At 40.8% G+C, this 25,105-nt stretch overlaps 1 protein-coding gene across 1 annotated transcript in view; it reads left to right on the forward strand.

The window, feature by feature from the left end:
• Window positions 1-4,389, forward strand: part of LOC126198810 (probable cytochrome P450 6a13) — a 115,240-nt gene extending 110,851 nt beyond the window's left edge. Inside the window, exon 6 of the mRNA XM_049935380.1 lies at window positions 3,889-4,389. Coding sequence (XP_049791337.1) covers window positions 3,889-4,073 — 185 coding nt within the window. The 3' untranslated portion in view covers window positions 4,074-4,389. The remainder of the gene's footprint in view (window positions 1-3,888) is intronic.
• Window positions 4,390-25,105: the final 20,716 nt, after the last annotated feature.

Genomic DNA, 25,105 nt, shown 5'->3' on the forward strand with positions numbered 1-25,105 from the left:
CTATATCAATATTTTTGGCACTTCAGTGTATATTTGAGTGGTAGAGATACTTTTATGAAGGTGTTTATCTGGATTGCAGCCACGTAGAGAAGTGAAACGTGGACGATAAGCATTATAGCCAAGAGGAGAATAGAAGATTTTAAAATGTGGTACTATAGAAGAGTGCTGAATGTTAGATGGGTAAATTGTGGTACTACTTGAATAAAAGAAGCGACAGGTTGATAGGACATAGTTTGAGACATTGAGAAATCACCAGTTTAGTACTCGAAGGAAATGTGTGGGTTAAAAGTCGTAGAGAGAGACAAGCAGATGAATACAGTAAGCAGATTCGGAAGGGTGTAGGTTGCACTTGTTATTCGGAGATGAAGAGACTTGTCCAGGATAGACCAACATGGAGAAGTCTTTGGACTGCAGACCACAAACATAGCTGTACTGAACCGATAGCATTATAGATTCCATTAACACCTTCTGTTCCTGCCTCATACTCCAATGCGACCAACGAAGATGATTAGGTAATGTATGAAACATGTTTATCTTATAAAAATGAGATAACGCATTAGCAAGAAAACATTTAATGTTGTCATTTACCGTAGTTTTTTTTTTGTTAATGTCCATCATATTGCTGAAGATTACCGTGGCAAATTTCTAATACTCGACTTTCTCCAATGACCTCACTGTTGACAGGATGATAAACTCTAATCCTCCTTCCTTCCTTCTAAAATTCAAAAGTTCTCAACTGCAATTTATTTCAGCTTTTACCCGTCCCTTGGTCTTCTCTGCAATTTTTACATCTCATATGTCCGTAAGTACGAAATTAGCGAATCCTTGATGGCTCAGAATGTGTCTTGTCAATCTATCGCTTCCGTAAGTCACGTTATTCCACAAATTCCTTTTCTTTCCATTACTAATCAGTGCCTTGTCCTTAGTAAGACATTTCATCGATCTAATCTTCAGGCTTCTTCCGTAGCACCACATTTCAAAAGCTCCTATTCTGCTCTAGGCTTAACTGTGTTCGAATGTGTTCGTTCTCTATCTGTTACAATAATCTCACATTTGTGAAATATCATTTCTGAGTCTCTGGTCATAGAGAGGCTGAAACATAGAACTTTTATGGTGGGGTAAATGTTGGTGAATCTTATCAACAATTATGCATCGAAGTGTGATTGCATAACTGTTGATGCATATGTAAATGATCTTCTACTATTTTGTCTGAAGATGAAACTGTTGTCTCTTTTCTAGGTGATACAATATTAGGAACAAAAGGTAGTACTACTCTTACACTATGAATATACCAAATAGGGTATGTTTACCATAATATTTTACAATTATTTAGCATGAGCTATAAATATGATTTACATTAGTTGGAAAATCAACACTGCTGATTACCCGAGATGGGTCGTGTGCTGACAGATACTTCACATTCAATATTCCTTTGATGTCGTTTATTCTTACAAAGCATCCTCTTGCTTCAAAAACCAAATAAAAAATGTTGACAATATTAATACATACAAAGGCAAACGACTACTTACACAGGGCCCATCTGGTCGTTGTCATTAGTAGAGAATTAAGTAAGATACACAGTTCATTCCACTAATGTAACCACATGTCAAAAGCCTGAGTAGCCACTTTTCGGAGCCTAGACGTGCAGCAAGAGTGTCAATGCATCCTGGAAGGTTCACATAGGGATGTGGAGGCATGCTGACTCGAGTACTGTGGCTAGCGGCACAAGGTTTGTCGATTGAGAATCCATGGCGCGAAAATCCCGATCGACGTTATCCCACAGATTCTCGTTTGGCTTTAAATCTGAGGAGCGTGGTGGTCAGGGAAGTACATCCTGGTGCTCTTAGAATTACGCAGGTACACTGCGAGCTGTGTGACAAGTTGTGTTGTCCTGCTGGTAGATGCCATCGTGCTGAGGAAGAATCAACTGCATGTAGAAGTGGACATGACCCCCAAGCGTAGGTACAAGCTTTTGTTGATGTTTTGTGCATGCAACGAAAATATTCCGCTGATGTTAAGGTTCCTTCCTCTGGAGTGAACCCTTCCAACGATTGATTAGTGGCTAAACACAGCAACGACCTGCTATTCTATGAAGTGTGGTTCATCTGAAAAGGCTACCTGTCGCTACTCAGTGGACATGCACTTCGAGCATTGCCATCCAAATTCCAGTCTTCGTCGCTGATGAAAAGTAGGTCTAAGGGAGAGGTAGGAGGGCGGGAAGGGGGGGGTGCTAGTGGGAGAAAGAAGGGAGAGTTGGGGGGGAGGAGAGAGGAGGGGTTGGAAGCCCAGGGAGATGGGTCGAAGCAGGAGACGTGGGAGAGAGGAGAGGGGGGTGGAAGAAGTTGAGGAGGGAGAGAGGGAGCCTTGGGGGAAAAAGGTGGGGAACTGGAGGGGAGAGTCAGAGCTGGTAGGAGGGGTAGATGGACAGTACAAGGACATCATCAGGGAAGGGGAGTTAGCGGAAACCACCTAGGGGAAAGGGTATGGAGGGTGTGAAGTTGGGGAGCAGGTGGGATGCAAGAATACAGGCACGGCAGTGGGTGGGGATGGGTGAGGATGGGAGAGACAAGCAGGTGTGGGGGATTGAGCTTGCAGGTGGTGTAAAGGATCCGTATCCATTCGAGGAAAAGGAGAAGGTGTGGGAAGGGAATCAAGTCGTTTAGGATCTGCATGGGAGATGGGAGACGGATGTGATAGGCAAGGCAGAGCTCGTGGAGTTCAAGGATTTGGTGGGACTTATAGTTTTATGTAGCACCATTTTCCATACATGGTGTACTATAACCAAGGCGGCACATAAACAGTTTAGAAATATAGCTGTTTCAGAAATGCTTCCACCCTTGGCCCAAAATCCAATGCTCATGCCTTTTAGGATGTCAGATAAATCACTTTGTTTCTTCATTACAACAATGACTACACTGTTTACCACATCGCCTGATATGCTTTATATAAACTCCGCTGCTGGTGCTGCCATCTACCATTTATGACTGGTTATTGCGCTTTGACACTGAATATGAGAGGTGGTCACATTAATGTGACTGGACCATATATATATATATATATATATATATATATATATATATATATATATATGCGTACTCATCAATGTGACACAGTATATTGGATGTTAATGGATAATGTTGTGTAAGTTAAGACTGAGTTAAAGAACTTGACCAATTCCGTCTACTCCACTGGAGAGTATGCTCGAAATTCCTATTAAATTTAATATTTTATATATTATGCTAGCCTTGGACGGCAATCCGCCTTCGTGTCTACTCTCTAGTGCAATGTTTAAGTGAGTGTTCAGTGTTGTGCGTCCCCTTTTTTAAGTGTTTCGAACAGACACTGTACTGTCGCTAAGAGTTCTCTTTACTCCTGTGAACAGAAACCAGACTGTCGCCATGTTTTTTAATTGTTTACTTTTGAATACATTGTGAACAGTGATCGAAGTGTTACAAATATTTACTATTAAAAACAGTCTTGACCACAATTTATTTATTACGGTGACTGGTTTCGACCACTACTGCGGTCATCTTCAGACCAATGAGTAAGGACCTCCTTCTGCTGGAGAATGAGTAGTGATCAACACTGTTTTTGATAGTAAATACTTTTTAATTGTACCTCTCTAGTTACCATGTGTTTTAATCAGCATCACCAACCCTTTGTTTTTATATTATTAACTTCCCCTCTCTGGAGGTGGGGATCGAAATTCAATAAAGAAAAAAAAGTCCGGCAGTGACACATTATATGCTTAGTCATCTCGCTGTGTGGAACCAACATAACGGTACATTATTTCCACACTGCAGACACCTGCCTTTTGGAACCAAAGAATGTGAATAATGTATCATTAGTGTGATAGAGTGCTTCATAATGCCTTCTTGACTATTTTAGCTGAAGATTTCTCGAAGACTACCATGAAGTTTGGGCTGGCGTCGCTGCTCGAACAATTCGAACTGAGCCCGTGTTCCCGCACACCGAATCGGCCCGCCAAGCTGCACCCACAGATTAACCTGTTGACGCCCAGAGAAACACTTTGGGTGCGTGTCTCACAGCGCGCCTGGCTCTCCTGCGACTGACCTGCCAGGCTCCAAGAAGAAGTTTGGGTTGCTGTCACTGCTCACGGAGTTCGAACTGAGTGGGACTCACCATACACCAGACTCTGCTGCCTAAGCTGCACCCACTCTCTCAGTAGCCGACGCTCACAGAGACACGTTGTGGTGTGTGTCTCGCAGTGTTCATGGCTATTCTGTGACTAACCTCGGAAGCATCTACTTTGATTCGGTTGAGACGACCACAGAGGTTTTGCACGTAATGCTGTGAGGTTATACGCATGTCTGCTCCATAAAACATTATTAGCAGCATATCGTATGATCCAGTTCTCCCCTAAGTGTATGAGGGCGCTTAGTGTAAATGCCTAACTTAATAAATTTGCCTCATCTATGTTAAATACAAATTATTTATTTTCTTACATATTCCCTTCTTGAGGAAATAGATTTCTCACCAAGTACCTTCCATTTTTCACCGTTTCATGGGTAAAATGTTTTTGCGTGTAGGCTTATTTGAAAAACTGGCTTCCTTTGTGATAAATAATACACTTTTGTGAGTGTGCGGCTTTTATTTTGTGAAGTTGCGCAAGGGATTGATCCAACAAGTACCATTTGACTCCTACAAGAAACGATTTCCACCTCACTCTACTGCAGAAGTCAGACAGACGCTCCTAATGTACCAACAAGAACTGCTTGAAAAACATTCGGCAACAAATATCTTCTGGAGTCGTCTGCTGTAAGGAAAAGACACAAAAATGTTCAATACACTTACGTAACTTGTGGGATACTTGGGTACAGGAGTGTGCTAGTTAGTGTAAGAAAAACATTAAACGAACTAAAAATATTATTTATTACAAAAAAATTCTGGGAAATCAAGTGAAACTTTTTATTATAAAATAATAACAAACTTCCACGTTCTTTTCGGAACAGTAGATTGCCTCTTATGGATACGAAACCTATTATTTTATAAAGTATGGAAAGGTGGAAACTTCCTGGCAGATTAAAATTGTGTGCCGGACCGAGACTCGAACTCAGGACCTTTGCCTTTGGCGGGCAAGTGCTCTACCAACTGAGCTATCCATGCACGACTCACGGCACCTCCTCACAGCTTTACTTCTGCCAGTATCTCGTCTCCTACCTTTCAAACTTTACAGAAGCTCTTCTGCGAAGTAAAGCTGTGAGGACGGGGTGGGAGTCGTGCTTGGGTAGCTCAGTTGGTAGAGCAATCACCCGGAAAGGCAAAGGTCCCGAGTTCGACTCTCGGTCCGGCACACAGTTTTAATCTGCCTGGAAGTTTCATATCAGTGCACACTCCGCTGCAGAGTGAAAATCTCATTATGGAAAGGTTCTTTCCTCCCTTTTCTTTAAGAATGTTACTTACTCAGTAGAATGTCTGAGAGCCGCGCCTACACAATTTGAATAACTTTTCTAGGTACAGTCAAGGCTGTCGTAAGAGAAATGTAATGTAGTGTACTGTTATGGAGGACAGATGGGGCTCGCATACGCTGTAGTGCACAATACCATGAGCTGCTACGACTGCTGCCTGCGTCGCTCACTGCTGACAAATAATACAACTATCTCTTTCTATCTGAAATGATCCTCGCCAATCAAATTCTCCCTACGCCTTGATGAAGTCAAGAACTCCGCCTCTAGTCTAACTATTGGCACGGTACACCGGTCAGATAACCAGTCCACTGCAATGCCACTCAGTACTCGCTTGCAGGTGTTTAACTTGTACTCTGTCCATGTTCACACAGCACAATAAGTGTGACGGCCAACACAGTGAACAACGCTTAATCACAAGCGACTCAATATAGAGCGTCACTCCGATTCGCTAACGACAGAGGTGCTCCCCCAGTGAAGTACTGAGGAAAGACTTTGCTCCTCGGTCTTTGCATACATGTATGAGCGCACTCACTCTCGTTACGTGTTCCCGCTCCAAGAGCTCTTCTGGAAAAGTTGCGAAGGTATATCATTCGCTGCCTTCCCTCACTCCTCTGACTCTTTGTGTCAGAAATATTCCGCCAATCAGCGTTGCTCTTTTAAACGGGAGAATGACGTTTCGTTTAAACTGACCAATGCTGAACTCTGTAGCATCTCCGTCGATATCCATTCACTCCAGCAGAAGCTGTCTTCTCTCTGGGATGTTGCTTCAGCCAAAGTAGGTATGTTGTTGACCCAGCCCTCTGAAGGGACGGTCTTCCCAGCGGGCTGGTTTCCTCTTTAGAACGAAAATTCCTGTGGCCATCATGTTGTGTACGCCAGCCTCGACTTTTTCCAACCTCGGTGTGCACTTGTGATTTACTTATTAGATTTGCATATCCCTTACATGAATTCATTCAAAATTGACTCTACCTTATCGAGTTTGGGCTCGAATGAAGCGTCTTGATGTGCAGAATACGATTGTGAGGACGGAATATGTAATAAATGAAGGTCAGGAGACCACGCCACCTTACACTTTAACTACCAAACAATTTTAAGTTGAATGATTTTGAAAGTCGGGGAAGTGAGACAAATATATCCCAATAACTTAACTAGATCCATATGTTCAAGTGAACCTAAGAATTTCAGAGCTACATTTTTAATTTTAGTATGATTTTATTATAATATTAATTATGGAAAAAAGTGTAAAAAGTCAGAACCAAAACCTATTTAATCTCCTGACAGTCAGAAACAAGAAATATCGCATAGAAGTCTTCAACAAACATTAGGAGAGGGATTTGAAATATCAAACACAAATGTTCTTTACATTCTAAGAAGTATTTTGGAAAATATACGTCCCATAAAATACTAATTGTGTACAAATGAGCGGAATTACTGGGACGTGTAGTAATTTTCAAAAACGATGTCTATGACGCATAAGAAAAGACTGTTAGTTACTCGCATTTTCTTGGACTGTAGAAGATAGTGATTTCATCTGATATTTGTGTTGGACATACACACTATAAACACACAATGCTTCATTTGATCGCTCGTGGTCTGTAGGTTTCTTCTCCAAGTTACGAAAGCATCTCGCTACAAGCAGGCATTAGATATGATACATATTTGTCCCAGCACTCAAAACCGCATATTAGCTTAGTGGGACATACATGTCCCACAACCACGAAAGTGTTTACCCCTCCAAAAATAGGTCTTTTGAAACTCTCTGAACTATGATTCTTTCTTCATGATCACCTGCTCGTCAGAGAAGTATTACTTTCGAGCTAGTTCCCTACGCTTGGGAAATAACTGCAGGGTGCCTTGGTTGAAGAAGTTTTGGGGTCGCAGCTGTAATTCATAACGCAAATCGTGAAATATTTTGATGAGGAAACTGGATGAATATGCAGGCCTGTTGTCGTAGTGGAGCAACTACTTCTGCCACAAGTATATCATGTTTTCATCAATTTCTAGTCGAAGCTGTCCAATATCTAACCAGTCAAGTGACTGGTTTTCATCTTCTCTGAGAAGTCTCCCAATGTGGTGCCATTTGTATCTCAAAAAATAGTCTTCATAGCTGTTGCAACAGTCGGGAGTGTCTTCGCCTTCACTGGAGTAACTGTACCAGAAGCAACCAATTTTTTATTGTTCATTGATTTTTGGAGTATGATGATGAATCCATCTCGCTGAAATTTCTCCAACAAAGATTCCCCAGAGAAAGCCACATTCATTTGCTACCCACAATTATACAGAGTGTTTCAAAAGTTTTAAAAATTCATATAAACGTATTGAAATTAGATGTAGAGCTGGGTTTAGTGTTATTTTGTAGGGAAACACATCAATTTTTTTACCTTAAACTAAACATGTTGTATGTGGTTTCCGCTGGTTATCCTGCACGCATCCCATCGGAAGTCAATTTTTTCCCAAACACCCTGTAGTCTTGCAGGTGTAACTTGTTCAGTGGCGGCGTAAATTCTTGCTCTAAGCACACTGGACTCGCATTAGGGAGGACGACGGTTCAAACACCTTTCCGGCCATGCTGATTTAGGTTTTCCATGATTTCCCTAAATCGTTTCACGCAGATACCGGGATGGTTGCTTTGAATGTGCACGACCGATGTCTTTCCCTGTGCTTCCCTAATCCGAGCTTGTGTTCCGTCTCTGGTGACCTCTTGCTCTAAGTTCAGGTAGGGAGGCCGGCATCGGAGGTACAAACACGATACCTTGATGAATCCCCATAAAAACAGTCGAGCGGTTTCAGGCCTGGGGAACGTGCTGGCCATGCAATTGGCTCGTCCTGGCCAGTGCATTGGCCCGGAAAGCGGTCTCTGAGATAATCCCGGGCGTCAACCAGGTAGTAGGGTGGTGCACTATCTTGTACGAAGTAAACATTTCGTTCCTGGTCATCCTCATCGATATGTGGTATCAAAAATTGTTGTAACATATCCAGATATACTACCCCATTGGTGGTTCTCTCACTGAAAAAAAGGGGCCGTACGCTCTGTTCTTGCCCAGTGCACAAAAAACATTCGGTTTAGGACCATCAAGAACATGTTTCAATGTTTAATGTGGGCTTTCACTGCCCCAGGTCCTACGTTTATGTGTGTTAACCTTGCCGCTTAAGTGAAAAGTCGACTCGTCAGAAAAGATGATTTTGTTTATTTATTTTTTATTTTTATTTATTTATTTATTGTTCCGTGGGACCACATTTAGGAGAAGTCTCCATGGTCATGGAACGAGTCAATACATGAAATTATAATACGACTGTAGAAACAGAATGAAATGAAATATAATAAACATATTCAGGCGACAAGTCGTTAAATAAAGAAAATCAAGAATGTAACACTGGAATTTGCTTAATTTTTTAGCTCTTCCAGGAGCTCCTCGACAGAATAGAAGGAGTGAGCCATGAGGAAACTCTTCAGTTTAGACTTAAAAGTGTTTGGGCTACTGCTAAGGTTTTTGAGTTCTTGTGGTAGCTTATTGAAAATGGATGCAACAGAATACTGCACTCCTTTCTGCACAAGAGTCAAGGAAGTGCACTCCACATGCAGATTGGATTTCTGCCTAGTATTAACTGAATGAAAGCTGCTAACTCTTGGGAATAAGCTAATATTGCTAACAACAAACGACATTAAAGAAAATATATACTGTGAGGGCAATGTCAGAATTCCCAGACTATTGAATAGGGGTCGACAAGAGGTTCTCGAACTTACACCACATATAGCTCGAACAGCCCGTTTTTGAGCCAAAAATACCCTTTTTTGAATCAGAAGAATTACCCCAAAAAATAATACCATACGACATAAGCGTATGAAAATATTCGAAGTAGACTACTTTTCGTGTTGAAGTGTCACTTATTTCAGATACTGTTCTAATGGTAAATAAAGCAGCATTTAGTTTCTGAACAAGATCCTGGACATGGGCTTTCCACAACAGCTTACTATCTATCCGAACGCCTAGGAACTTGAACTGTTCCGTCTCGCTTATAACGCCCATTCTGTCTGATTAAAATGTCAGTTCTTGTTGAATTGTGAGTTAGAAACTGTAAAAACTGAGTCTTACTGTGATTTAGCATCAAATTATTTTCCACAAGCCACGAACTTATATCATGAACTATATTATTTGTCCAAGAACCGTTCATCCTCGTATAATCGATTTAACATATTCGCACAGAAGTTCTCGCGAGCAATTTTATCAGTGTCTTTCACAGCTTGTACGATCGTCAATCCTTGCGTTTGCAAATACAAACGATTTCTAAACACAAGCCAAACAGTCGTATGTGGGATCTGCAGTTCGCGAGATGGACGTCGGGTCGATCTCGTAGTGGTGTTGACAGAACATGCGTTCAACGACCTGATGATTTCCCACGTCTTACCGAGCATCCTGTTTCTACAAAACATTTATGCCACACATAAATATTAGGCCTACTAGGAGGATCTTTAGCGTACTTGGTACGGAAATTACGCTGACATATTGCCACGACTTTGAATCTTCAAACCAAAACACACAGCTAGCACGCTCGGGTGTAGTGACGGCAGCCATCCATAACGCATCTGCTGCTAGCTCTCCTTACGGTGCGATTTGACACTAGCGAACTACGCGAGACAAAACTTGATGTATTTCCCTACAAACTGACACTACAGTCGCTTCTGTAGGTACTATGAATTAATTTACATGCATTTTCAAATTAGCGAAAACTTTTTGAAACACTCTGTGGGTCAAGGCAGCCATTGAGCTGACCGTTCTTCGGTCGTCAACTTACCGTACACAGCATTAATTGACGTTAGTGTCGGCACACCTTTTCCCTCTAATACTTTGTGCACTTTCGATCGAGTGTAAGCGAGAATTATGACTTCTGCAGCGATTCCTGCGGTAAAGTCCACCGATAGACCTGTGTAATCCGCATCAAAATAGAATGTTTGATCACATTTAAATATGTTGAACTAGCATGTAGTGCTTCTCATTTTATGGAAAAGGGTCATTATAAAGTGGAATCAGTTTTACTACTAACTCTTTACACATTTTCCAGTCCAAAAGCAAATTGAGAGTCGCTAAAAGTGAGTGTACACCTTCCATGTGGGCGAAAAACAAGATGCAAAACAATTCAAACCATCATACGTGATCAAAAGTATCCGGACACCCCCAAAAACATACATTTTTCATATTAGGAGCATTGTGCTGCGACCTACTGCCAGGTACTCCATATCAGCGACCTCAGTAGTCAGACATCGTCAGAGAGCACAACTGGGCCCTCCGCGGAACTCAGGGACTTCGAAAGTGGTCAGGCGATTGGGTGTCACTTGTGTCATACGTCTGTACGCGAGATTTCCACACTCCTAAACATACCTGGGTCTACTGTTTCCGATGTGATAGTAAAGTGGAAACGTGAAGGGACACGTACAGCACAAAAGCGTACAGGCCGACCTCGTCTGTTGACTGACAGAGACAGCCAACAATTGAAAAGGGTCGTAATGTGTAATAGGCAGACATCTAACCAGACCATCACACGGTAATTCTAAATTGCATCAGGATCCACTGTAAGTCAATGACAGTTAGGCGGGAGTTGAGAAAACTTGGACTTTATGCTCGAGCGGCTGCTCATAAGCCATACATCATGCCGGTAAATGCTAAACCACGCTTGTTGTAAGGAGTGTAAACACTGGACGATTGAACAGTGAAAAAGCGTTGTGTGGAGTGACGAATCACGGTACACAATGTGGCGATCCGACGGCAGTATGTGGATATGGCGAATGGCCGGTGAACGTCATCTGCCAGCGTGTGTATTGCCAACAGTAAAATTCGCAGGTGGTGGTGCTATGGTGTGGTCGTGTTTCTTATGGAGGGAGCTTGCACCCCTTGTCATTTTGTGTGGCACTATTACAGCACGGGCCTACACTGATGTTTCAAGTACCTACTTGCATCCCACTGTTGAAGAGCAATTCGGGGATGGCGATTGCATCTTTCAACACGATCGAGCACGGCCTGTGGCGGAGTGGTTACATGACAATAACATCCCTGTAATGGACTGGCCTGCACAAAGTCCTGACCTGAATCCTGTAGAACACCTTTGGGATGTTTTGGAACGCCGACTTCGTACCAGGCCTCACCGACCGACATCGACAACCCCCCCCCCCCCTCTCAGTGCAGTACTCTGCCATTCCTCAAGGAACCTTCCAGCACCTGACTGAATGGATGCCTGCGAGAGTGGAAGCTGTCGTCAAGGCTATTTTGGATTCCAGCATTACCGATGGAGATCGCCTCGTAGGTCATTTTCAGCCAGGTGTCCGGGTACTTTTGATCATATAGTGTATGAGTCAGTGTCAGGTTTGCTATAGCGTCATCTTAAAGATTTCAGCTACGTCGGTAACACCAACTATCGACAGCAACGACATCTGTCTTCAGACAAGTGTACTTGGTGACTACCATCCCACATAGGAGACAGGGTGACTCAAAGCCGTCGCCCGTTGAACTCAGGTTGGTTCGCACATTAGTGTTTGTATTTCTAAGAAACCTCTGCCGCTGGCTTGCGAAGTGAGAACTTCGGAAACCAGATCATAATGCCCCAGGCTATTCTGTGAGGCTGCTTGCGTGGGTTAGCATTGTAACCGCTACGTGTCCGAGTCTCTCTACGTTCTCTTGCAATGCTCTGCACGATAACCGACTGCACCCGTCAAAAATTTTTTGAATATACCAGTTGAAAATTCTCTACAATACATTGGAAGACCAAAATTTTCGTGCTCTGTGTCACTGTTGCGTCAAAAAGTATCGTAACCTTATGGGAAAACATTGCAAAAATTGTAGAAGTACCCTTTATTATACTAATCATACTATTTCAAACGATACTGCAAGTTCTTTAACTTATTTTTAGAGTTTGAAAAGGAAATGCGGCAGCACTTCGTTTAAGTTGTCTTTGCTTTTCAGGAATAATGTGAGGTTGGGTTCTTGAAGCTGCATCATAGAGGTTTCCTCACGTCAAAAAGTTATCACATGATAAATCATGAGATTGAAGGGCAACCGTTCTAGAAAACAATTTCAAGGAAATGGTGGTTTCGTTGCATATGTGAGCCGTACATAATCCTTTTCAAACCAAATGTGCTGTAGCTGGTCTTTATACACCAGTATCCAGAAACTACGTGTTGTGACGAAGTTTTGTGAACACTTAACTGCACACGTGAATCTCACATTTTGTATGTGTGTGTGTGTGTGTGTGTGTGTGGTGTGTGTGTGTGTGTGTGTAGGGGGAATTCTGCAGGTAATGTCCTTTTTCGCAATGCAAATCTTAGCATTCATTTACCCCAATCAACTCACCTGCCGGTAGGGATGGCACTCACGAGAGAGAGAAAACTGAACGTTGTCCGTCCACTGCTTTCTGATAACAACTCCTGAACAAACGACTTCTGTACCATTGTATCTTTAAACATTTGCAAAATATCTTGTAAACTCCGGAATCAAAGATACACAACTGGCTAAAGATGCTTCATGCAGATCTCATGAAACTCAAACTCTAAGAACATGCACTTACACTTTGATCATTGTCTTTCTTCTTTCTTTTTCTTTATAGCAATTTCGACTGAATTTCTTTGACAGAGTGAACCACATTTCCTGTCTCCTCGAACACTTCTTATAGGTAGCTGACGGTTATATACGTTTTGTTTTCCTTAAAATATAATAAAAAATATTAAAAAAGTGCTTCGATATAAGAAACTGACGTGATTAATTTTTCGGTATTCGGAGAAGCACAATAAGATGGGCTACGCCTGTAAGCTGATTAATATTGGTTCATGTTAGCTCTGCATTAACGAAATATTCTTTTCCTTGGCGTAGATTTGTGATTATCAATTAATAATGCTGCGTCCGATAGCCGTGTCCTCCTACAAAATCTTGACCGTGTCCACGTTGCGTTAATCGGATCTTCGCGAATACTCCGAATTACACAGGTGGGCTTCAGTTCTTCTTATTACAGTACAACTTGGAATAATGACTCGTACAATCTTTCAGTTAGTAAAGAATACTACATTCTTTTCTTCGATGCACATAAAAAATACAGACTTTTCACTCATTCGCATAACTAAAATGGGTACCTCTGATTACGATATAAAATAACGTGCGTCTATCTTTGTTCATTATGAGAGAGCCAGTCCTTCATCTTACCGAGGAACAGGAAAAACATCGTATGGTTTTTTTTTTCTTTTAATTTGAAACGGTAGGCGCAGGCTCTACGCTGGGCTACCGCTTCACCTTTTCCCTTTTCCCTTAAAGGAAACAAAAACATAAAAGCAAGAAATGCAAAAGGTACATCACAACCTGTATGACACATCTCTGTCAATGCATTTTGTGTCCTGAAAGAAATGGAACACCTAAAGTACTAATTAAAAAAGAATTCTCTCTGCTGTAACGTGTAACCTAGTCCTTTTTCTGGTAAACACGACCATACATCCATTAAGAAATAAACATTGTTCCACATGGTTGAATCTCTTTTTCAACATATAGTATGGAAAAAAATTCAGGCTACACCTTAATTACTCAAAATGAAATGCGTTACTGAGAAAGAAGTGTAATAAAAAGCAATTTTTTATGTTCAGAATTATATTGAAACTCAGTTACTGTACAATAAATAACTGAATTGCGTACACACGACGTTATCAATATTATTTAGCACTGAGTTCACGTTCAGGTGAAGAAAGGAATCGAAGTAAGTGTTTAACGTTCGACCGACAACTCAGAAGAGGAACCTGATAGACGCATGGTTTGGTAAACACACCGTGTTCAACGTAACTGTCTACAATAGCCTGCGTGGATTTATCACAACTGTATACTTCAATTCAACCAACTAATGCATAGACGAAGACTTCGTACCGGAACATGTCATGTCCAGAGGTAAGGTAGCAATATCCCTGTTCTGATGCTTTTCAGAAATATGGCTTTCGTCTGCTGCTCGAGTAATCAAAAATAGTGACGGGGTTAATATCACCCTAAACTGCCCTTGTATCGAAATATCGAGAGCTGTTGCTATTTTGTGTGCCGGAATCGTAACACACTGCACAGCAGCGGACCACATTACTTTCAATTATTTGTCTAATGGTCGTAATTAGCTGGAATTGGAACTGATTATGTCCTGAAGTACAGCTGATTATTACGAGTGGCATAAAAAACGCAGTAATCACACTTAAAACGCCCCTTTCAAAATAATTAACACAATTTTGAATCACTGGAAATCGCTGAAGCACTTTCGTAGAGAAAATTGAACAAAATTTAAAACAGTAATCACATTAACTTACTACGTCAATTCAGAACGATATGTTTCGTACATCTCCCAATACCCAATAACGCATACATGTCAGTCACATAAACCAGAGTACACGCTGCTACGAAGAGGAGGAATAATGACAAATAGATGTGTATAATGCAGTAACCCAGCATAAAACGAAATTTCAAGCAGCGGGGAATGTTGTTTAATTCAACTTGATTTCCACATCCGAGCAAATCCATTCTCGCTGAATTATTTCAAATGCGTTACAGTCCTGGTTTTGGCAGCTTATTCCCGTAGCCAAAAAACCCTGAAGCAGCACATACAGTAACATTATAGATTAGAACCAACATTTCACGGCACGTTTGTTCGGTGGTAAGGTCGACCAGGGATTATCTCTCTCTTTCTCTCTCTCTCTCTCTCTCTCTCTCTCTCTCTCCTATATTTAACAAGTTTACGTTTCGCGTGGGAAAATCTTTTTTCTAACTATGCAATGAGCACTAGACTACTCTCCAAAATATATAGTCCTCACAAAGACTTTCGTACAGGAGTTACAAGTTTCGTTCAACATTCTCATGATACGCAGTTATCGTATTTTCAGTTTTTTATGGTATCATAAACATTCCTATTTACGCGCTAATTGGAGTTGAAAAAACATTACAGTTTCCCGACAAGATGAGAGAACATGAAGGCAAATAGGAGAAATTAAGCGTCTCTGAGGAAATGAAACTGCGAAATAGTGTCAGTTGTACTGTGCTGCGTTGGAGTTAACAAAGGGACACTCAGTTCCATATCGGATGTAGGACCTGATGAGAAGGACAGAAATTGCAGCGTTAGGAGTGACCTGTATGAAGCAGGTGTAGCAACTACACCTACAAATGTGAGTTCTGCGGAGATCTTACAGCGCCATGACCACCCCTCGGTTAACATTGCTTTGAGCCGTGTCAACATTGCAATGAGGAGGCTAATGCAGACTGAAATGAAATCTCATTTGAGTACAGTGCCTGTTGCTAGCAATCGGAGATGAGGATGTCCAAGACATGCCATACACATAAATAAGAGAGGGAAAGATAGGACGGCTGAGCATCCTGCAGAAAATGTAGAGGCCGCCACTATCACACAAAGCAAGGTCCCTGTGGTTTCTGGTGTCAGAGGGGCACCTTTTTTAGGCTAAGCGCGTGATTCGGGCATCCTGTTTTGCTGTCAAAACAACATAAGAGTCGCACATAATCCTTAATAATACACAGAAGAGTGAAATTACCTTATTTCATCACAACATTAAAGGACTGAGTAATAAGACCGAAGAGCTTATTATCTGTTTGAAAAATTTTGAGAATTCTGAAAAAGAAAAATAGCCATCCTGTGACCATATGAGCACCACACAGCCACAGGGTTAGATAAGTTGCATGTAAGATATTACAATAACAGCTTTCTCGTGCAGAACTGTTTTGGGAAATGGAGGAGTTCTTACGTACATTAAGATTTGAATTAAAGTTCAAAGACACTGACGCAAGCAGATTTTGTAGTAATCAGCACATAGAAGTTTGTGCTTATCAGTTAGTACTGAAAAATACTTCACTTGTAATTGTAACTCTATATGGATCCCCACTGGGAAATTTTAAACTATTTGTGAGCAATTTGGGTTCCTTACTGTGCTCTCCGTCAGACAGCAGTGAACATTGATAGTCGGTGCGGTGAAATTGCAAATTTTCTAAACTATTCGGGCATCAAAAATTATCTGGAAACCTTACTGGTGTCCTACAGTTTGATCTCACAAACAAACTTTCCAACAGTAAATACAGTAAGAACCTAATAGTTAACGTTTCCTTTGATGAAATTGCAAGCAAGGATACATCTGGATACCCAGAACAAATGCTCTGTCAGATCGTGATAAATAAGAGAGTGATTTTTAGTACTAATACACCCCAGGAGAAATCACGTGGAATAATTTATGAAACCAGAACCAATGTATTTAAGAACAGTTTACAAGAAATGACATGAAATTAAATTTATAATGAACCAAAAGCTAACATAAAAATTAATCTATTTCATGATATATTCATATCACTATTTGAAAAAAGCTTTCCACATAGGGTAATCACAAAGGACATTAAACGTCATGTGAAAAACCATTGATCACTAGAGGCATTTAAGGTATTTGTGAAAGGGAAAGGGTAGCATTTATTAATCCAGTAGAGTACGTAATTGCTCTGAGCTCTTGTACAATTGCGCATAACGTGGGGACGAATCAGGTGAATGTAAAAAAGTCATTCGGCAATAATTGATAACGATTTCACATACGGCATGTACACAACTTGGAACTTGAGCATTATCCACTAGGAGCAGACTTTTCGCAGTGGTACCCGGAAAAAAAGTCAAACGCATCCTACACTTCCGTCAGCTGTACTGTTTATAAATGAAGCACGGGCTTCAGCATTCACAATTCGTTTGTTTACAGTTACGTTAATCCACATGCGACATTGTCACATTCTAAGTGAATGTGTGGGCAGGTGTGGGCGGTGAGTGTTTAATTTGGTCTTATCTCATACATAGTACATAAAATGACAAACTGACGGGTGTTATTACAATTTCCTCGCCAGAACACTGCCAGAATTGCTGGATGACGTGCCGCTCGCTACAAGACAGTACCTGTGGCTCCACCACGACGGGGGTCTCGCACGTTTCACTCGTCCCGTGCGCCGATTCTTGAACCGACAGTTTCCATAAAATTGGGTTGGTTGTGGTGGTCCTGTACCACGGTCTATTCGGCGCCCTAAATAGACTCCTCTGTACATTTTTGTATGAGAAGGAACCTTGTTTGTAAAGCCCATGTTGAATCAGAATAGGATCTAATTGCCCGGATGCGCGGATAGTAGCAGCAGTAGGAACTAAGGTCGCTTTCGCAGTCTTTGACGCTCTACTGTAACTGAAGTAATGGTGTTACGTTAATATTCTTGTCTATTGGTAATGAAGAATTAAAACTTCTTTGTGTTATTTTTTTCCCTCACAGAAAAACACATTAGAAAATGTGTTTTCATTGTCCCACGTAACCTCACACAGTTCGTTAGTTTGATTAATTTTCATGCGGAGAAAACTCCTTCTACTGGTTTAAAAAATCATAGGAAAATATGAAATTAGAGAAAAATATTTGTTTTTAATTCCGTCACAGAGTTCGTCGGTTTAAATCAAAGAAACTAAGGGACGATGGTAAAATTTACATAAATTGATACCTGGCTTCTTACTCGATTTCATCGCAAAAATCGTGTATAACGGGACGGAAATCTGCAGTTAAAACTCTAAAATTACGAATCCAATATACTCGCCGCCTCCATGTGAACGCTCCTCTTGCTCTCACTTACCTCAGTCTATTTCCATAAGCTTGATACGGGGTCCACCGCCAAAACCTCTACATTCCACATCCTCGCCAAAATACTCTCTCTGCAAAACTCTCCTACCTGCTGCTCAGTTCCTTTAACTATTGGAACTCAAAGAGCAAATAAAGAAAATCCTACAAATTATAAAAAGGATTAATACCCCCATATCAAAGGAAATACTTCTAGTGCTAGAAACACAAGCTAGAAAAGAAACTCAAGGGATTACTACTAATTATTTAGCAGACAACTACAAAGCTCCAACAGTAATACTGAAGGAAAAAATAGTAAGATGGCCCACAGCAGCATAAAAAATACAGAAATTTTAGCAGAAACATTAAAAAAGTTACTAAATTGCGAATATCTTCCAAAACTACTACAAATACACAGATAACTCTATTAAAAACACCAGTAGAAAGTACTGACACACCCGCAATCCATGAAATCTACAAATCTTCCAAAGAGCTCAGAAACTATAAGGGAAATGGAGAAGATTAATCATTTTGCGGAACTTTGGAAATTTGCAGCACAACCAGCGAATATATCATTACACTTATGCATAGTGAAAATCTGGAACAAAGATGAAGGACATTGCACTACAGATGTAACCTATTCATCACACAAAGAAGGAGCCGAATCAAACCCAACCAACTACAGAGGAATTTCCCCTTCGGATATCACACATACAGTCATGTCAAGAATTCTACACAATCGTTGTAAAGATCAACTTGAACTGGAACTAGAGATCAGCTTGAAATGGAACTCGGAGAATAACAAGAAGTTTTACCTGGATATCACATTGATCTTGCTACTGGATTACTACAAAAAAAGGCAAAAGCAACAAGTCATCACCTTTGTAGACTTAAAATCAATGGCGGATAATGCCAAAGGAAGTGGTGTGCATAGAACTGGAGCACATTACAGATAGTGTACGGAAAAAAGTATCTCTTTTTTTGTCACATTATGAGTATACCTGAAATCATATTATCAGGAAAAACTGTACATAACTTTGGCACATGAAGCCACAAATACAATGGATAAAGGAAATCAGGGATGATGTAAAAGAGCTATAATTAACACTTGTCGATTTGAAAAACGAAACAGATAGTTGAAAGACGCTGAATGACATAAAAATAAGATTTAAACCAAAAATAGACAAACGTAAAACAATAAAAAAGGTATTTAGGTATGAGAAACGTCAAAACAACATCAGAATGAATTAAAAGTTACTTGGAAATTCGGAAAGAAAACCTGTTAAAGAAAATGACCATAAAATGGATAACTGAAGTGGTCCAATGAGGTTGTAAAAGCAGAAGAAGAAGAAGAAGTTATGGCAAGTCTCCAACTGCTGTCTGTTGTTGCACTTTCTCCACAATGATAACCTGTTTGTTTCCTTTCAGAGCATCTTTTTCTTCTTATTGTGTACCCCGTCTAGTACCGGGTACACTGCAATCGAGCCTTGGTAAACTTATTTCATTTCACTTAAGATACCGATACCGTTCATGTGGCCACAGTTGTTATCTAAGGTAAGAAAGCCGTCTGTGTAGCCTCTCGGTGAGTTGTGTAAACTTTGTTCTCTGTGATATTGTACTTTAGTCGTACCGCTTTTTCTGATGTATCGGGGAACAGCCGAGCATTTGCCTTAACGAGCGTGGGAAACCGCCTAAAAACCGCACTCAGTACGGCCGGAGCACCAGTGACGGCCGTTAATCCGCTTCGGGAGTTAGCACGCTGCGCGGTATGCTATACGACCACATGTGCTGAACACCTTGTAAACTGTTGAAAGTGAGTGAAAGGCGCCTAAGGTACATATGACCTACCAGACTAACGCAGCCATCACATACGAAAAGATGAAAATCATAATCATAAACCAGCGATCGGTAGACTCCACCCAACCGGGAAGCACAAGATAAAAAAATATTAAGCAGCAAAATGAAGTAAGTCGTGGGGTATGGGCCCCAACCGCTGATTCCTCTATACATAATAGTAGCTTGAAATTTCCTAACATTGCCAAAGATGATTAATAATAACAGTTTCAGATGGATAAGTTTCTTGCGCAATAGAGGAAACGTATTCGTAACTGCGAATATGAACCACATCGGCTCCATACTGTAATGGCGATAATGAAAATTTGTGCCGCACCGCGATTCGAACCCGGATTTTCTGCTTTACGAGAGCGGTCGTTTCAATCGCTTCGACTGTTCGTGCACGAATCGCATCGAGACCTAAACTTTCGTTTGTCGTACTCCATATGTCACAACCTACACTTGTACGTTATGTATATTCCCGTCCAGGAAGGACATATACATTGAGAGTCGGATGCCTGGTATTGGAGAATAAATGCGAAACAGCAGTGCCCGTGCTCTAAAGAATTACGATGCAATATTACTTCCGGCATGCATTCAAGTTCAAAGGAATATTGCATCGTACTTTTTAATAACACAGCCACTACCATTTCATATTCTTGTAATTTATGAAGACACGTTATAGACACGTACTGCCGCATACACTACAAGTTCGGTTATATGTCACAACTACGACACAGCGAGAGCTTGTTAATGACTATTTCAGCCGCAGAAGCGCAGTTCGACTGTCCGCAGTACCTTCCATGGTCCCAAGACACGAAAATCGAAGCGCCCCATGCAAGACTGTTTTCTGTGGTAAATTTATCCTTGGACACTCTCCCCAATTTTACATATGTGTCTGTTTAGTTTATATATAATCATTTAATCATAATGATGTGTGATACATATTGGTGACCCTTACAAATTTCGCATAATGTTTAACTCACCACGCCTTCAAGTGACTGATAGCTTTGTAAGTACTGTTGGAATCACATAAACTGTTTAAGTTAACCCTGTTTGTGACATGGAGGGTTCTGGGCCGGCTCTCCTTTCCTCGTTGCTCACATTCTTCCAGAATTCAAGAGCAGAAGCTCGATGAACTTCCAGGCTTACAGACTACACGGACGCGGCTAATTTCCGAGCACTTTTGACAGACGACGCAATCTTTGGGACAGGTGGCGTGTTGAACCTGTGAGACCTGAGTATATGACGAATGTATAACTTCTGTTGCCAGTGTGCACCGTCCAAAACGGTGAAGTCGGGACCATGAGCTGGCTAGCGGCAGAGCACAACCAAAACTGAAAAATTTTCGAAGCAGATGTCATGGCCATGCAAAAATAAATAAATAAATAAATAAATAAAGGACTGGGGAAGGAGGCACGTTTAATCATCCACGATGTAAGTAGAATGGCGTAGGAACGAGAGACTATGGAAGATCTAGACCTGCCTTTGTTCTTCAAATTAGGTAATCTAATTAAACAAAATGTCAACTGACAGATCTTGACCAAAGCTATCGAAATAGAGTACTAGACATTGTAATAACTAAATACTGTTTGAACGACGAGCCACCGTTCTCAGTCTTGTGATTTTGTTCGGTTCAAATAACCTACATCCTTCACTGAAATTAAGTGAGTTATAAAAATTCCAAAAAGAAATAAAAGGTCATGTCGGGTTTATGGAACTTCAGAGCTCCGAAAAGTTGTTCCAACTTAATACGTAATGTACTTAGTGACGTATGCAGTGTGCCAGGGGCACAGGGAATTTTTCCAGATGCTTTAAAATCTGAAATTATGAAACCATTTCATAATAAAAGTGACAAGATAACCCTAGATAACTATCGCCCAATTTCCTTACTGCTACCTTTTTCTCAATGTATTCGAAAAGGTAATGTACTCAGTAAGCCGCCCACTGAAGTGGAAACAACTTACTTAGTATATCACTGTTTCGATTCCAGAAACGTTGCTGTATTGAGAATGCTAGTTATACATTCGATCATCAAATTGTGCGGGCTTTAAATAATGGTGTATCGCCAGCTGGTATTTTTTGTGATCTTTCCAAGGCGTTTGATTGTGGAGATGTAGATGCTCTCTCAGAATAACTAAAGTTTTATGGAAATGATGGCTTTACACACAGCTGATTTTAATCATACCTAATAAATAGAACGCAAAAAGTTGCGCTGAATAATAAAGTCTGTGTCGGAAAGGTATAAAATATTGATGACTGGGGAAAAAATAAAAATCCTTAAGGACGTCCCACAGGGTTCAATTTTTGGTCGACTGACATTCCTTATCATATGAAACGCCTTCCACTTAACGTTGAACAAGCAAAACTGGTACTTTTGGCAGACAAGACTAGTATTATAATATATCCCATTAGAAAGAAAGAAACAGAAGACTTGGAAAATCGTATTTTCAAAAAATTATTCATATATATTCAACAAATAGAATCATACCAACAATTGGTATGGCACATGCTCAGGAGTCAATAAATAGGGTAAATTCTCCAAATTTTTGGGTGTAGATACTGATGAAAATTCCAATTGGAAGAAGCATATTACTGAGCTTCTCAGTCAATTAAGTCCAGCTATTTTGTGCAATTGCTAATCTGGGAAACAAACGATCAACCGCCTGACATATTTTGGGTATTTACACTCAGAAATGGTGTACGGAATAATCTTTTGGAGTAACTCAGAAAGAAAGTACTGATTGCAAAAAAGCGAGCAGTAAGAATAATTTGTGGTGTTTAGCCGTGGACGGCATCTTAACTGCATCGTCACAACACATACATTCGTTAATGAAATTCATCGTAAATAATCCATCAAACTTTGAGAAGAACAGTGATGTACATACCTACAACTAGAGGGAAAAATGATCATTGTTACCCATTGCTAAAGCTACCAGTGGCTCAGAAACGAGTTCAATATGAAGCGACAAAAGTTTTTGATCCTCTGGCCAATAACATAAACTGTCAGACACGTAGAGAAGCAAGTTTTAAATCTAATTTAAAATCATTTATCCTGGATAGCTCCTTCTACTTCATTGATGAATTTTTACTTAAAAACTGGTAGCCAGTAAAAAAATTAAAATAAGTGCAGTTTCATGAATAGTAATGTGTTTATTAATGTTAAAACTAGCCATGTACGCATATCCTGTGAACTGACTTGTTCCACATTATTTCGATAAAAGATTCGTTCAAATGATCTGTGGAAGATGTAACTAACGAACTAAGGATAAAGTTTATTTTTAATAAATAACCAAAACAATACTCAAATAACTCTCAAGGTAAGTGCTCCACCGAAAAACAAAGTACATGACACAGAAGATGGAGGATTTCTTGATAAGGCTGAGGAATAAGGCTAGTGCCAATAACAAGTTTTCAATTTGTTTTTATTTATTAAAATGGTCAAGAGTAATGGATAGGAGATTGTGCGCAATGTTTCACAGATAGTACTATGTAACATTTGAAAAGTATCAGTATGCAAGCGAGAGTAGTAGTGTGTACCAGAGAGTAGAATAAAATATTTTTAAGCGATAAATAAACGGCAGTGAACTGACTGTAGCGTTCTATCGTGGTGGAACGTACCAGGGAGCTGCGCTGTGACAGTAATTTTGATTGGTTTTTTATTGTTTGCCCGCTTGTTGCTTTTGTATCTGAGGTTAGGTTCAGGAGTTCTTACGTTGTGTAGTGACTCACATTAAATTCACAGTTGATGCACTTCACCATGCACTTCACCATGCAGTAACTCGATCTTATTACATTATTACATGGCCTGTCCCAGGCAACCCGTTCTCTCATCTTGTCACAGCTACTTTACGGGAAAACCTTAAAAGTAATTTAGGTAACAGAAGTTGATTGTTATGCCTACAACCAATAGCTGAACCAAATGTTGATGTTAGCAATTTACCATGGAGATGCGTGGCCTCTAAACATCTTGCTTGACATAAATATGATATTAACACATGGACGTCAATGGTGTTTGGCACCATAGAGCAGAGAATCGTCACAGGAAAGGATACAGTCAGAATATGGCCTTCCGGTGAATTCAGCAGTGCACTATACACATGCAAACTTCATCTTCAGAGGGAATGCCAGATAAACTTTACTCGTACTAGTAACACTAAAGTACAGGGCTATTACAAATGATTGAAGCGATTTCATAAATTCACTGTAGCTCCATTCATTGACATATGGTCACGACACACTACAGATACGTAGAAAAACTCATAAAGTATTGTTCGGCTGAAGCCGCACTTCAGGTTTGTGCTGCCAGAGCGCTCGAGAGCGCAGTGAGACAAAATGGCGACAGGAGCCGAGAAAGCGTATGTCGTGCTTGAAGTGCACTCACATCAGTCAGTCATAACAGTGCAACGACACTTCACGACGAAGTTCAACAAAGATCCACCAACTGCTAACTCCATTCGGCGATGGTATGCGCAGTTTAAAGCTTCTGGACGCCTCTGTAAGGGGAAATCAACGGGTCGGTCGGCAGTGAGCGAAGAAACGGTAGGACGCGTGCGGGCAAGTTTCACGCGTAGCCCGCGGAAGTCGACGAATAAAGCAAGCAGGGAGCTAAACGTACCACAGCCGACGGTTTGGAAAATCTTACGGAAAAGGCTAAAGCAGAAGCCTTACCGTCTACAATTGCTACAAACCCTGACACCCGATGACAAAGTCAAACGCTTTGAGTTTTGGGCGCGGTTGCAACAGCTCATGGAAGAGGATGCGTTCAGTGCGAAACTTGTTTTCAGTGATGAAGCAACATTTTTTCTTAATGGTGAAGTGAACAGACACAATGTGCGAATCTGTGCGGTAGAGAATCCTCACGCAATCGTGCAGAAAATTCGCAATTCACCAAAAGTTAACGTGTTTAGTGCAATCTCACGGTTTAAAGTTTACGGCCCCCTTTTTCTTCTGCGAAAGAAACGTTACAGGACACGTGTATCTGGACATGCTGGAAAATTGGCTCATGCCACAACTGGAGACCGACAGCGCCGACTTCATCTTTCAACAGGATGGTACTCCACCGCACTTCCATCATGATGTTCGGCATTTCTTAAACAGGAGATTGGAAAACCGAGGGATCGGTCGTGGTGGAGATCATGATCAGCAATTCATGTCACGGCCTCCACGCTCTCCCGACTTAACCCCATGCGATTTCTTGCTGTGAGGTTATGTGAAAGAT

This window comes from Schistocerca nitens, chromosome 8 (genome assembly GCF_023898315.1).
Source record: "Schistocerca nitens isolate TAMUIC-IGC-003100 chromosome 8, iqSchNite1.1, whole genome shotgun sequence".
In the NCBI taxonomy this organism is placed as follows: Eukaryota; Metazoa; Arthropoda; class Insecta; order Orthoptera; family Acrididae; genus Schistocerca; species Schistocerca nitens.